We start from the raw sequence: 15,658 nt of genomic DNA, 5'->3' as shown, positions 1-15,658 counted from the left end.
ACTTTTAATCTTGTTGTTCTTAGAAATAAGTCAGGAGTAAAAACGTCTGCGTATAATGTGGGAAATACTATTCATGATCATCTCAGCATTTGAATTTACGCATTTTTACTACACTGTGGAGCATTCACCACATCTGTTGGACAATATAGCTTATTAATTTCCTTGCATTTAAAGGGACATGCATTTCTTTCATAATTCAAATAGAACATACAATTTTAAACAACTTTCCAATTTACTTGTGTTATCAAATATGCTTCATTCTCTTGTTATCCATTGTTGAAAGAGCAGCAAAGCACTACTGAAAGCTAGCTGAACATGCGTGAGTCAATGACAAGAGGCATATATGTGCAGCCACTAATCACCAGCTAGTTCCCAGTAGTGCCATTGTGTTCTATAGCCTAGCTAGGTATGCTTTTCAACAAAGGATACTAAGAACAAAGAACATTTTGACAATAGATGTAAATTAGAAAGTTGTTTAAAATAAAGTACCTTTTGCATTAAATTGTTAATGGAAAATTATTTTTTAAAAGTAATGTTTCTCTGTGCATTTGGGTAAACTACCTAACTGTTCATAAAGGATACAGCACAATAATTTCAAATTGTTCATGCTGCATTGGATTCCTGCCAAAGACACCCATATTATCACAGAAAAAACATGATAAACAGATGCTACAGAGACCAAATTATAATGCCTCTTGTACTATGACCCTATTAATGGTATAAAGGTCATTTTCATGTTTCTTTAGTTCAACTACAATAGGATTGTAAAGCACATGTTCTAGTCAGACCAGGGCACACAAAACCTACTTTTATGAGACATGTTTGTCACCCTTGGCAACTGACGGTCCCAGGAGCCTCATGCGAACCTCTGAGGCTTCCCATGCAGCCTTTCTTTTAACACAGGAAGGAATGCCACCTACACAAAACACCAGTTCTCTCTCACACATAGACAATGCATGTAAATACTTTTGCCTTTAGTCAGATATATAGTATGGCCTTTTGTGAACATTTGGGGCAGTGTATATATAGCCCATTGAGTAATACTAGTTGCCCATAACTGATCTAGTTTATACAGAGTACTTTTAGTAGTAATGTGTTGTATTCTTGTAAAGTTATAAGATAATTGTAAATAAGCATACAACTAAAAAAAGATTGCTCTTCCCTATGTTTTAGATTAATGGGTTACTGCTTTAAAAGAATACCAACATTAGCTGTGTATTACAACTTGTATAACCACATTCATACTAAATCTTTATTTTATACAAAAAAACTTTCACAAGAACGCTTCCTCAGAGGGGTCTTCTCTTATTGACCCCCTCTGAGGAAGCATTCTTGTAAAACGCACATCAGGGGTCAATAGGAGAAGCCTTGTCTCTCCAGTTTTTTATTTGCTTACCTGAATCCCATGGTTTAACTCATATCGATATTTGCGCTGTTGATACTCTGCAGTTCAGATGTTTACTGTAATATTATAATTAAAGTGGCTCCCGGATTGAAGGAGCCAAGCCAATATTTATTCTTCTGTCTGCTGTAGTAGTCACATTATCTATTTACTGATATAGTCATCATTTTTGGGGATTATTCAGGTTTAAGTGTTTTAATAGCAAACGTTGCTGGTATAAATGTTTTTTTGTATAAATTAAAGATTTAGTATGAATGTGGTTATACAAGTTGTAATACACTACTATTGTTGATACTCTTTTTTTTTTTTTTTTTTTTAAAGCAGTAACCATTAATCTAAAACACAGGCAAGTGCATTCTTTTCTTTCCTAAGACATGGAGAGTCCACAACATCATTCCAATTACTAGTGAGATATTCACTCCTGGCCAGCAGGAGGAGGCAAAGAGCACCCCAGCAGAGCTGTTAAGTGTCACTTCCCTTACTCATAACCCCAGTCATTCTCTTTGCTTCTGTCAAGGGAGGATGTGCAAAGTTTGTGTCTGAAGATATTTAATCCTTGTATAGGTACTTTTCCCTACAAGCAAGGATTGAGGTTTAGCTGTGTCAACGTCAATCTCTTTAGTAAGATTAGTGGTGGCTTTTAGCAGTTAGAAGGTGGTGAGGTTGTCCTTGCTTTGTTTTCTGACATAATTGCTACCCTAATTATAGAAAGCCAGAGTTAGTTACTCTGTTCTTTCTTTTTCTACAGATCTCTGATAGGAGAATGTGTCCTTTCACACCTTGTGAGCTGTCTTCCTGCCCGACAGCTGGATTTGCAGGTAAATGCTTTTGTCTTCTAGGTATGGGAGGATTGCATTTGGGAAAAAGTTATTTCTGCGTTATTTCTTTTGGGACATAATTAATCCTTTATGTAGGATTTACTTTAGGGCAGTGTGCAGCCACTTTCATATGTGTGGAGAGTATTGCGTTAATAACTTCCCTTACTGTTTATGGGATGGTACCTCTGGGGCTTAAAGATATGTTTATTTTATTAGCTGGAAGCAGTCAAAGAAACGTTCTTAGATATTGGGTATATTATTTTTGGGGATTTCGGATGTTTAAGACCTCTTTCTTTTGCAAGATGTACTGAGTCCATGGTTTCATCCTTACTTGTGGGATATTGTCCTTCCTAACAGGAAGTAGCAAAGAGAGCACCACAGCAGAGCTGTCTATATAGCTCCCCCCTTAAATCCACCCCCCAGTCATTCTCTTTGCTGGCTCTAAGCTGGAAGGGTAAAGAGAAGAGGTGTTAAACTATTAGTTTTTATTTTATCTTCAATCAAGAAGGAACGTCTGTTGCACAACTTAGACGTGGTTCGTGCTTTGAAGTTTTATTTGCAGGCAACCAAAGATTTTTGCCAATCATCTTCTTTGTTTGTTGTCTATACTGGAAAGCGCAGAGGTCAAAAGGCTACGGCTACCTCTCTTTCCTTTTGGCTGAAATGCATCATCCGTTTGGCTTATGAGACTGCTGGACAGCAGCCTCCTGAAAGAATTACAGCTCACTCCACTAGAGCGGTGGCTTCCACATGGGCTTTTAAAAATGATGCTTCTGTTGAACAGATTTGTAAGGCTGCGACTTGGTCTTCGCTTCATACCTTTTCCAAATTTTACAAATTTGATACTTTTTCTTCTTCAGAGGCTATTTTTGGGAGAAAGGTTTTGCAAGCAGTGGTGCCTTCTGTTTAGGTTCCTGTCTTGTCCCTCCCTTCATCCGTGTCCTAAAGCTTTGGTATTGGTTTCCCACAAGTAAGGATGAAACCGCCGACTCCGTACATCTTTCAAAAGAAAACAAAATTTATGCTTACCTGATAAATTTCTTTCTTTTGCGATGTGCTGAGTCCACGGCCCGCCCTGTCTATCAAGACAGATTGAAGTTTACATAAAAAATACTGTCACCTCTGCACCTTATAGTTTTTCCTTTTCTTCCTTAGCCTTCGGTCGAATGACTGGGGGGTGGAGTTAAGGGGGGAGGTATATAGACAGCTCTGCTGTGGTGCTCTCTTTGCTACTTCCTGTTAGGAAGGACAATATCCCACAAGTAAGGATGAAACCGTGGACTCGGTACATCGCAAAAGAAAGAAATTAATAAGGTAAGCATAAATTTTGTTTTTTCATTCCGTTTTACTGTGAGGGTTTATAAGAGACACGCTTTTTAATCTCCTGCGCAGTTTTTCTTTCTGCCGGTCATGTGACTTCCCGCTCTTCTGCTTGAGATACTGAGCGGAGCGGCGTCATTCTTATGTGAGCTCTCTTCTGTGACGGCTCGTTTGACCGATCTGCTGGGGAGTTTTGCGTATATTTGGATTACTTTTGAAGGTTCAGGTAGGGCACCTCAGGCTGACTGAGGTGTAGAGGTGCATACTTTGTTTTCTCTTATTTTACACTTAACGTTTTTGCGCTCTGAGGAAATAATTTCCTTCTTAAAATGACAGTAGTCATTTGCAAGGGACAAAAAGAGGAGACTTCATTAGAAGAGATCCAAGATGGGATTAATCCCCTTAAGCTGGCTAATTCCTTTATCTCTGATGGCAACATGCAAGTAATTAGACTGGGAGCTAAGATGTCTAGCTTCGCTGTTCTAGCCTGTAGGGCTTTGTGGCTAAAATCTTGGTCAGCTGATGTTACTTCCAAATCAAAGCTCCTGTCATTACCTTATAAGGGTAATGCCCTTTTTGGTCCTGGTCTAGCTGAGATCATTTCTGAGATTACAGGTGGAAAGGGGTCCTTTCTACCTCAGGACAAGAAGAGTAGACCTTAGGGTCGCCAAAATTCTAATTTTCGTTCCTTTCGTAACTTGAAGGGACAAAAATTCTCCTCTTCCTCCTTCAAGCCGGAGCAGTCCAAGTCCTCTTGGGGATTCAATCAGCCTTGGAATAAGGGGAAGCAGTCAAAGAAGCCTTCATCCAAGGTTAAATCAGCATGAAGGGACCACTCCCGGTCCGGTAGTGGATTAAGTGGGGGGGGGGCAGACTTTCCTTTTTTTGTCAAGCTTGGATATGCAATGTTTCAGATCCTTGGGCTGTGGACATAGTATCTCAGGGTTACAAAATAGGATTCAAGACTTGTCCTCCCAGGGGCAGATTCATCCTCTCAAGATTATTTGCAGATCAGGTAAAAAGAGAGGCCTTCTTAAAGGGACATAAAACACAATTTTTTTCTTTCATGATTTAGATAGAACATAACGTTTTAAACAACTTTCTAATTTACTTCTATTATCAAATTTTCTTAGTTTTCTTGTTATTCTTTGTGGAAAAACAGAAATGTAAGCTCAAGAGTGTGCACGTGTCTGCAGCACTATAAAGCAGCAGTTTTGTAACAATGTTATACATTAGCAGGAGCACTAGATGGCAGCACTATTTCCTGTCGTGAAGTGCTTTAGGCATGTGCACGCTACCAACATGAGAATGAAAAAAAAATTGATAATAGAAGTAAATTGGAAACTTTTTAAAAATAGTGTCCTCTATCTGAATCATGAAAGAATTTGTTTGGGTTTAATGTCCCTTTAAGCTGCGTTTAGGACCTCTCTTCCCTGGGGGCGATTGTTCAAGTTCCTGTAAAGGAACAGGGTCGAGGATTCTATTCCCTCCTTTTTGGGATCCACAAATAGATTTGAACTTTTTGACCCATTTTAGACCTAAAATCTCTCAACAAATTCCTCAGGGTTCTGTCCTTCAAGATGGAAACCATTCGTTCCATTCTTCCTTTGGTCCAAGAGGGTCAGTTCATGATGACCATAGACCTAAAGGACGCATATTTGCATGTTCCTATTCACAGGGATCATCACCAGTTCCTGAGATTCGCTCTTCTACACCAGCACTTTCAATTTGTTGCTCTTCCGTTTGGCCTTGCCACAGCTCCCAGAATTTTCACAAAGGTTCTGGGGGCTCTTTTGGCAGTAGTCAGGTATCGGGGAATTGCGGTGGCGCCTTACCTGGACGATATCTTGGTTCAAGCGTCATCTTTTCAACTAGCAAACTCCCATACAGAGATCTTGTTGTCTTCTCTACATTCCCACGGGTGGAAAGTGAATCTGGAGAAGAGTTCCCTTGTTCCAACTACAAGGGTGTGTTTCTTAGGGACCATCATAGATTCCCTATCCATGAAGATTTTTCTGACGGATGTCAGAAAATCCAAACTTCTCAATTCATGTCTCTCTCTCCAGTCTACTGTTAGTCCATCAGTGGCTCAATGCATGGAGGTAATTGGTCTGATGGTCGCTTCCGTGGACATCATTCCTTTTGCTCGGTTCCATCTGAGAGCTCTGCAACTATGCATGCTCAGTTAACGAAACAGAGACCATTCAGATCTATCTCGGAGGATAGATCTGGATTCTCTAACAAGAGACTCTCTTGTGGTGGATTTCTCAGGATCATCTTTCACAGGGCACATTCTTCCGGAGACCCCCCTGGGTGATAGTGACTACGGACGCTACCCTGTTAGGCTGGGAAGCAGTCTGGGGCTCGTTAAAAACTCAGGGCCTGTGGACTCGGAAGGAGTCCTCTCTTCCCATAAACATCTTAGAGTTGAGAGCAATTTTCAGTTCCTTGATAGCTTGGCCTCAGTTGTCTTTAGCCCGGTTTATCAGATTCCAGTTGGACAACATCACCACAGTGGCTTACATCAACCACCAGTGAAGAACTCTGAGTTCCCTCGCTATGAAGGAAGTGACTTCCTCTCTGCTATTCACATTCCAGGAGTGGACAACTGGGAGGCGTATTTTCTGAGCAGACAGACCTTTCATCCCGGGGAGTGGGCTCTACATCCAGAGGTGTTCTCCAGAATAACCCTCAAGTGGGCAGTGTTGGAGTAGGATCTAATGGCGTCTTGTCCGATTTCCAAGCTTCCAAGGTACGGTTCAAGGTCAAGAGATCCTCAGACCGCCTTGATAGATGCTCTGGCGGTTCCTTGGGATTTGGTCTATCATACCTGTTTCCTCAGTTTGCTCTCCTTCCAAGAGTCATTGCTCATATCAAGCAGGAGAGAGCGTCTGTAATTCTAATAGCGCCTGCATGGCCTCGCAGGATCTGGTTTGCAGACCTGGTAAAGATGTCATCTCTTCCTCCTTGGAGGTTACCTCTGAGGAAGGATCTTCTAACTCGGGGTGCTTTCCTCCATCAAAATCTAGTTTCTCTGAAGCTGACTGCTTGGAGATTGAACGCTTAGTTTTGGCTAAGCGTGGATTTTCTGGGTCAGTCATTGATACCATGCTTCAGGCTCGCAAACCGGTTACTCGTAAAATTTACCATAAGGTATGGCGCAAATACCTATATTGGTGTGAATCAAAGGGCTTTTCTTGGAGCAGGGTCAGGATTCCTAGAATTTTGGCTTTTCTCAAGGAAGGTTTGGAGAAGGGTTTGTCAGTCAGTTCTCTGAAGGGTCAGATTTCTACACTATCTATTCTTTTACACAAACGTCTGGCAGAAGTGCCAAATGTTCAATAATTTTCTCAGGCCTTGGTCAGAATCAGGCCTTTGTTTAAACCTGTTGCTCCTCCTTGGAGCCTTAACCTAGTTCTTAAAGGGATAGTAAACCCCAACATTTTCTTTTATGATTCAGATAGAACATACAATTTTAAACAACTTTCCAATTTAATTCTATTATCAAATTTTCTTCATTCTCTTCTATTTAGCCAATAACATGAGACAAATGTGTGCAGGCACCAATTAGCAGCAGCTCCCACTAGTGTATGATATGTGCGTATTCATTTTTTAACAAGGGATATTAAGAGAACAAAGCACATTTGAAAATAGAAGTGAATTTAAAAGTGTCTTAAAATGAAATGCTCTATCTGAATCATGCAAGTTTAATTTTGACTTTCCTATCCCTTTAAAGTTTTGCAGCAAGCTCCGTTTAAGCCAATGCATTCTGTAGATATTTGTTGAGTTTTGTTCCTTTATTGCTATTTCCTCTGCTTGCAGAGTTTCTGAACTCTCGGCTCTGCAATGTGATTCCCCTTATCTTATTTTTCATGCAGCTAAGCGGTCCTTTGTACTAAATTGGGGTTTCTCCCTGAGGTGGTGGTTTTGGATTGAAACCTTAATCAGGAAATTGTTGTTCCTTCTTTTTATCCTAATCCTTCTTCTCATAAGAAACGTCTTTTGCATAACTTGGATGTTGTATGTGCTGTAAAATTTTACCTACAGACTACTAAAGATTTTCGTCAGTTCTTCCCTGTTTGTTTGTTTCTCAGGAAAGCGGAAGGGTCAGAAGGTTACTTCTACTTCTCTTTCCCTCTGGTTGAGAAGTATGATTTGTTTTGCTTATGAGACTGCTGGACAGCAGCCTCCTGAGAGAATTACGGCTCATTCCACTAGGGCTGTCTCCTCTTCTTGGGCTTTCAAAAATTAAGCTTCTGTGGAACAAATTTGCAAGGCGGCAACATGGTCCTCTCTGCATACTTTTTCCAAATTCTACAAATTTGATACTTTTGCCTCGGCTGAGGTCTCTTTTGGGAGAAAGGTTCTTCAAGCGGTGGTGCCTTCTGTTTAGGTCTGCCTGTCTCCCTCCCTGTTCCTTCTGTGTCCTCTAGCTTGGGTATTGGTTCCCACGAGTAATTGGAGTGATGTTGTGGGCTCTCCATGTCTTAGGAAAGAAAACAAAATGTATGCTTACCTGATAAATTTCTTTCTTTCTGGACATGGAGAGTCCACAACCCCACCCTTAAAATAGACAGTATTTTTTGTTAAACCTCAGGCCCCCTCTACACCTTTGTGTTATCATCTTTTTCCATTTCCCTTCGGCCGAATGACTGGGGGTTATGGGTAAGGGAAGTGACACTTAACAGCTCTGCTGGGGTGCTCTTTGCCTCCTCCTGCTGGCCAGGAGTGAATATCCCACTAGTAATTGGAATGATGTTGTGGACTCTCCATGTCTGGAAAGAAATTTATCAGGTAAGCATAAATTTAGTTTTTTTAGTTGTATGCTATCTTCTAATTGTGTTCCTCTTGCTCACAACCTGGGGCATAAAAACTAAAGTAATAAAATCAATACTATATACCACACATTATTTCACTTAGAGGTTTTTTTAGGCAGATTACTTTACTGCTTTGCCCTATTTTATGTTCTTTTTTATCTGTATTCGTGTAAAGCTCTATGAACTTGTATACTAATAAAAAAACTTCTGGGAATAATACAATTTGGTACACAGTGATGTAAAATATTTATTTATTCTTTTGTAATAGTCTCTTTACATTTTGTTTTTCTCAGGGTTTTTTTTTTTAACACCCAAATCTTTTCCGCAAAGCAGTGTAGTGATATAACTTTTTATCTAATCTCTCCCCAGGGCGTAGAACTTTCTGGTTTATCTGCCGCAATCAGCCATTTCTTAAACTGCTTCCTCAGCTCTTTCCCTAACTCCGTAGCTCACCTCCCTGCTGATGAACTGGTCTCCAAGAAAAAGAACAAAAAGCGCAAGAACCGGAACCTCAGCAGCACCGACAACACAGCCTGGGCCAGTATCACCCCTCAGGAGCTCTGGAAGAGCATTTGTACAGAAGCAAAAGCTTACTATGATTACACTCTGGAGTGGTGAGTGATATCTTGAGGCGTGAAACTATAAACGAAGTAGGAATTGTAAGGCCATGGTGCATTTGTATACATCCAATTCCTGTTTTTTGTATATAAATCAAAAACAACAAACTATTTATTGTTATGCATTTTTATAGTACATTGTTGTATACATGAAATAACTAATCAACGTGTTGCTGCCTTATAGAGTGAGATTAAAGGGACACAATCCCACTAATTATGTGTTCCGCCATGTTGAAATCTAGCTTTCACTCCATCCCAGTACAGCAACATTCCATATGTAGTGTGACGTAGGTGCAGAAATAGCACTTGTATTATTAGAGGGAAGTGCATGAATCTATTTAGTGTTTAATGTCCATTTTAAATGTTATTTAGGGAAATGTATTTTAATGATGTGAATATACAGACTTCATAGCTCACTAAATCATTGTCCAGAGACCAGTAACATGGGAGAATGATACAGTTTCAGAGTCATTTCATTACTTTCTTTTTGTAAAGTGACAATGTGGACCACGCTGTGGAGATGTACAATCTACAGAAAATTAGTCTTCTCAGAGAAATATGTGTCAAGGCTGGAATCCAGGTAAGTAAATCTATAACACAGATATTTTTTATATTCTGATTTTAATTGGTCACAGTGACTTTTTATAAAATGACAATGATGGGACTGTTCTTTATTTGCATAGCATTGGTTGCATTTGACTGTCTCGGCCTGTAAGCAAAGGGAGTGAGTCTTGTGCAGTCGTACCTTGTTTTATTGCGCTTTGTAGATATTGGATTTTTTTTTCTTTCATATTGAAGGTTTGTGGCAACCCTGCGTCGTACAAGTCTATCGGCGCCATTTTTCCAACATATAAACACACATAAATACACACGCACATATAAATTCCATGGAAGAACGAAGAAAATATGATAATAGGAGTAAATTAGAAAGTTGCTTAGAATTACATGCTCTAACTGAATCATGAAAGAAAAAAAAAATTGGGTTTAGTATCCCTTTAACCCCTTAAGGACAAGGCCATTTTTCAATTTCTTTCCCTTAAGGACCAGGGCTATTTTTACATTTCTGCGGTGTTTGTGTTTAGCTCTCATTTTCATCTTACTCATTTACTGTACCCACATATATTATATACCGTTTTTCTCGCCATTAAATGGACTTTCTAAAGATACCATTATTTTCATCATATCTTATAATTTACTATAATTTTTTTTAGAAATATGATGGAAAAAATGGAAAAAAACACACTTTTTCTAACTTTGACCACCAAAATCTGTTACACATCTACAACCACCAAAAAACACCCATGCTAAATAGTTTCTAAATTTTGTCCTCAGTTTAGAAATACCCAATGTTTACATGTTCTTTGCTTTTTTTGCAAGTTATAGGGCAATAAATACAAGTAGCACTTTGCTGTTTCCAAATCAAAATTAGCTACATTAGTTAGTTACATTGGAACACTGATTTCTGTCAGGAATCCCTGAATATCCCTTTACATGTATATATTTTTTTTAGTAGACAACCCAAAGTATTGATCTAGGCTCATTTTGGTATATTTCATGCCATCATTTCACCGACAAATGCGATCAAATAAAAAAAAATTGTTCACTTTTTCACAAACTTTAGGTTTCTCACTGAAATTATTTACAAACAACTTGTGCAGTTATGGCACAAATGGTTGTAAATGCTTATCTGGGATCCCCTTTGTTCAGAAATAGCAGCCATTTATGGCTGTGGCATTACTTTTTGGTAATTAGAAGGCCGCTAAATGTCGCTGCGCACCACACTTGTATTAGGCCCAGCAGTGAAGGGGTTAATTGGGTAGCTTGTAGGGTTAATTTTAGCTTTAGGGTAGTGTAGTAGACAACCCAAAGTATTGATCTAGGCCCATTTTGATATATTTAATGCCACCATTTCACCGTCAAATTCGATCAAATAAAAAAAATCGTTCACTAATTCACTTACTTTGGGTTTCTCACTGAAATTATTTACAAACAACTTGTGCAATTATGGCACAAATGGTTGTAAATGCTTCTCTGGGATCCCCTTTGTTCAGAAATAGCCATTTATGGCTGTGGCATTACTTTTTGGTAATTAGAAGGCCGCTAAATGTCGCTGCGCACCACACTTGTATTAGGCCCAGCAGTGAAGGGGTTAATTGGGTAGCTTGTAGGGTTAATTTTAGCTTTAGGGTAGTGTAGTAGACAACCCAAAGTATTGATCTAGGCCCATTTTGATATATTTAATGCCACCATTTCACCGTCAAATTCGATCAAATAAAAAAAAATCGTTCACTAATTCACTTACTTTGGGTTTCTCACTGAAATAATTTCAAACAACTTGTGCAATTATGGCACAAATGGTTGTAAATGCTTCTCTGGGATCCCCTTTGTTCAGAAATAGCAGACATATATGGCTTTGGCATTGCTTTTTGGTAATTAGAAGGCTGCTAAATGCGGCTGCGCACCACACTTGTATTATGCTCAGCAGTGACAGGGTTAATTAGGGAGCTTGAAGGGTTAATTTTGGCTTTAGTGTAGAGATCAGCCTCCCACCTGACACATCCAACCCCCTGATCCCTCCCAAACAGCTCTCTTCCCTCCCCCACCCCACAAGTGTCCCCGCCATTTTAAGTACTGGCAGAAAGTCTGCCAGTACTAAAATAAAAGGCTATTTATTTTTTTTAATAAACAAAATATATATTTATGATGTGAAGGATCCCCCCTTAGCCCCCAACCTCCCTGATCCCCCCCAAAGAGCTCTCTAGCTCTCCCCCCATTAACTATTTGCCACCATTTTGAATATTGGCTTTTTAAATATAAAAACTACTTTTTCTGTAGTGTAGCTGCCCCCCCTCCATACCCTTCCCCCTCCCAGATCTGCCACCCACCACCCTCTCCCAGCACTCTCTCCAAACTGTTATTATTTTATATTGTGGCTACTGACTAGATCGCGCGCACGCACCCCTCACCTCCCACACGCGCTCCCGCTCGCACCCGACTCAGAACTGCTGGCCGGAAAGGAAGTTCCCCAGCGATGGCCTCCCTGCAGCTGCTCCACCCACCAACGATCGGCACCATTGCTGACCGATGCAGAGAGGGCCACAGAGTGTCTCTCTCTGCATCGGTGTGCAAGAAATGGTATTACAGTGATGCTTCAATATGGAGGCATCACGGCAATACCTTGAAAGCGGCTGGAAGCAATCAGTATCGCTTACAGCCGCTTGAAAACCCTAACGTCGTACAGGGTACGTCACTGGTCTTTAAAGACCAGTTTGTGTCTGATGTACCCTATACGACGTGTGTCGTTAAGGGGTTAATACTTTGTTTTTATTAGCAAGAGCACTGGCTTCTGTTTGCGGTGCAAGTTGGTTGAGTCCTGTTGCTGAGGCTTTGGCTACCTTATGATGTCTCAAAAAACTGGTGCTTTCCATTGCCCAGCAAATGCTTGCTCCCATGATGTATGCTGTATTGGCTTTAGACTAGTTGCAGACCCAAATGTAACCAATCTTGAGTTGATACAAAAATAATGCATAGGATCTCGTAAATGAAAGGCAGTGGAAAGTGCCTTTTATGCCTTCTAACAAAGTAATAAAGGCATTATAAGCAGTTAAGGTGATTTTTATGGACAAATTACTTATGTTTATGTCTATATTTTATGCCCCCAGTTTTGTTTTCCTTTTAGGGACATTAAAGTACTGTGTAGAACTACAGAAGAAGGGTTACTAATCACCATACAATTGGTTTCACTCCTGTACCTGCAACTCTCTTTAAAGCCATTCTCTTATTTTAAACTGTTACAGATGCCATTTGGTAAAGCTCTGGGCACCTCCATCTTACTGCCCATGTATTGTGGCATCTTGTGACAGAAGCAGTGCACTTTTACAGATGAGTGACGTTTCTGGCTTTTTAACAGGTGTTCCTTGCACTCTGGATTAGTTTGCACAATAGAAATCATAAGTGACACATTTTCTTCCATAAGGCAGGAAGAGTCCACAACTTCACTCCTTACTGTTGGGAAATACAACACCTGGCCACCAGGAGGAGGCAAAGACACCCCAGCCAAAGGCTTAAATATCCCTCCCACTTCCCCTCTCCCCCAGTCATTCTTTGCCTTTCGTCACTATAGGAGGTGGCAGAGAAGTGTTGGAAGATTTGGATAGTCCTGTAATGGGTATGTTCCCTTCAAGAAAGGACTGGAGTTTTAAGTAATCATGTCAACCTCTCAGTGAGAGTATTGATAAAAGTTAGTCTGGAGATGCAGGGAAAGTTTTTCTGCAAACCCATCCGGACTGTCTCTCTTGAGCAAACAGTGTTGACGAGTTTCACTGCTTGCTGTTACACACTCACGTCCATGTCAGAGCGTCGCCGCAAGACTGTCACACTTGAGAGGCTGTGCCTATTCCACAGCACGGATCCTGGAGGGTAAGACAGTTTATATATATATATATATATATATATATATATATATACACTTTTGCAATACAGGGTCACAGTGTGGCTCCTTTATACCTCAATAGGATCAATCTCCTTCAGGGAGATTATTTGAACAGCAAGGGGTTATTTATAACTTCTTTAATGTGAGAGTTTTTGGGCTCATAGAATGTCTGCTTTTGGCTTGCAACAAACCGGTTTAACTTTCGTTTTTGAGTGTTGTGCAGCTCATAATAGCTTAGCTCCTTTTTCATAGCAGGGGAGGTCCTGTCCTACGCACCACGTGACCGTGTACAGTCTTTTCATTTTCCTACGATCCTGCTGCAGACTTCACTCCTAAGAAGAGCGTTTTCACCGTTGGCTGTCTGGGTCTAGGAGGTAGTGAGTGTCCCCACCATTGGGATTATAAAGGTACCGGGGTTTTTTTGTTTGTTTTTTAAATAAAAGCGTTCTTTTCTTCTGTTATGTGTGATCAGTCCACGGGTCATCATTACTTCTGGGATATTATCTCCTCCCCTACAGGAAGTGCAAGAGGATTCACCCAGCAGAGCTGCATATAGCTCCTCCCCTCTACGTCACTCCCAGTCATTCTCTTGCACCCAGCAACTAGATAGGATGTGTGAGAGGACTATGGTGATTATACTTAGTTTTTATAACTTCAATCAAAAGTTTGTTATTTTACAATAGCACCGGAGCGTGTTATTGCCTCTCTGGCAGAGTTTGAAGAAGAATCTACCAGAGTTTTTACTATGATTTTAACCGGAGTAGTTAAGATCATATTGCTGTTTCTCGGCCATCTGAGGGAGGTAAAAGCTTCAGATCAGGGGACAGCGGGCAGATGAATCTGCATTGAGGTATGTAGCAGTTTTTATTTTCTGAATGGAATTGATGAGAAAATCCTGCCATACCGTTATAATGACATGTATGTATACTCTACACTTCAGTATTCTGGGGATGGTATTTCACCGGAATTACTCTGTTAAAAGTACATTAAACCTTTTAATAGGTATTTATTATGTTAAACGTTTTTGCTGGAATGTAGAATCGTTTGCATTTTCTGAGGTACTGAGTGAATAAATATTTGGGCATTATTTTTCCACTTGGCAGTTGCTTGATTTAATTGTGACAGTTTCGTTTCTCTCTCACTGCTGTGTGTGAGGGGGAGGGGCCGTTTTTGGCGCTCTTTGCTACGCATCAAAAAATTCCAGTCAGTTACTCTTGTATTTCCTGCATGATCCGGTTCATCTCTAACAGAACTCAGGGGTCTTCAAACTTCTTTGGAGGGAGGTAGATTCTCTCAGCAGAGCTGTGAGACTTATATATTGACTGTGATTAAAAACGTTGCTCTGTAATTTTTTATGTTTCAAATTTAATTATTGTTACTTTACTAATGGGAACAAACCTTTGCTAAAAGTTGTGTTGTTTTTAAGGATTGATGCTATAACTGTCTTTCAGTTCATTATTTCAACTGTCATTTAATCGTTTAGTGCTCTTTGTGGCACAGTACGTTTTTGTTAAATAAGATTGTAACCAAGTTGCAAGTTTATTGCTAGTGTGTTAAACATGTCTGATTCAGAGGAAGATATCTGTGTCATTTGTTCCAATGCCAAGGTGGAGCCCAATAGAAATTTATGTACTAACTGTATTGATGCTACTTTAAATAAAAGCCAATCTGTACAAATTGAACAAATTTCACCAAACAGCGAGGGGAGAGTTATGCCGACTAACTCGCCTCACGTGTCAGTACCTGCATCTCCCGCCCGGGAGGTGCGTGATATTATGGCGCCTAGTACATCTGGGCGGCCATTACAGATAACATTACAAGATATGGCTACTGTTATGACTGAAGTTTTGGCTAAATTACCAGAACTAAGAGGCAAGCGTGATCACTCTGGGGTGAGAACAGAGTGCGCTGATAATACTAGGGCCATGTCTGATACTGCGTCACAGCTTGCAGAACATGAGGACGGAGAGCTTCATTCTGTGGGTGATGGTTCTGATCCAAACAGATTGGATTCAGATATTTCAAATTTTAAATTTAAATTGGAGAACCTCCGTGTATTACTAGGGGAGGTTTTAGCGGCTCTTAATGATTGTAACACTGTTGCAATACCAGAAAAATTGTGTAGGTTGGATAAATACTTTGCGGTACCGGCGAGTACTGACGTTTTTCCTATACCTAAGAGACTAACTGAAATTGTTACTAAGGAGTGGGATAGACCCGGTGTGCCGTTCTCACCCCCTCCAATATTTAGA

General features: G+C 40.2%; 1 protein-coding gene across 1 annotated transcript in view; it reads left to right on the top strand.

The window, feature by feature from the left end:
• Window positions 1-15,658, top strand: part of LOC128652303 (uncharacterized) — a 58,747-nt gene that overhangs the window by 18,537 nt on the left and 24,552 nt on the right. Inside the window, exons 5-7 of the mRNA XM_053705240.1 lie at window positions 8,727-8,971; window positions 9,470-9,554; window positions 9,658-9,685. Of these exons, the coding sequence (XP_053561215.1) occupies window positions 8,727-8,971; window positions 9,470-9,554; window positions 9,658-9,685 (358 nt within the window). The remainder of the gene's footprint in view (window positions 1-8,726; window positions 8,972-9,469; window positions 9,555-9,657; window positions 9,686-15,658) is intronic.

Source organism: Bombina bombina, chromosome 3, assembly GCF_027579735.1.
Source record: "Bombina bombina isolate aBomBom1 chromosome 3, aBomBom1.pri, whole genome shotgun sequence".
Classification (NCBI taxonomy): Eukaryota; Metazoa; Chordata; class Amphibia; order Anura; family Bombinatoridae; genus Bombina; species Bombina bombina.
This window is presented reverse-complemented; position numbering and strand designations above follow the sequence as displayed.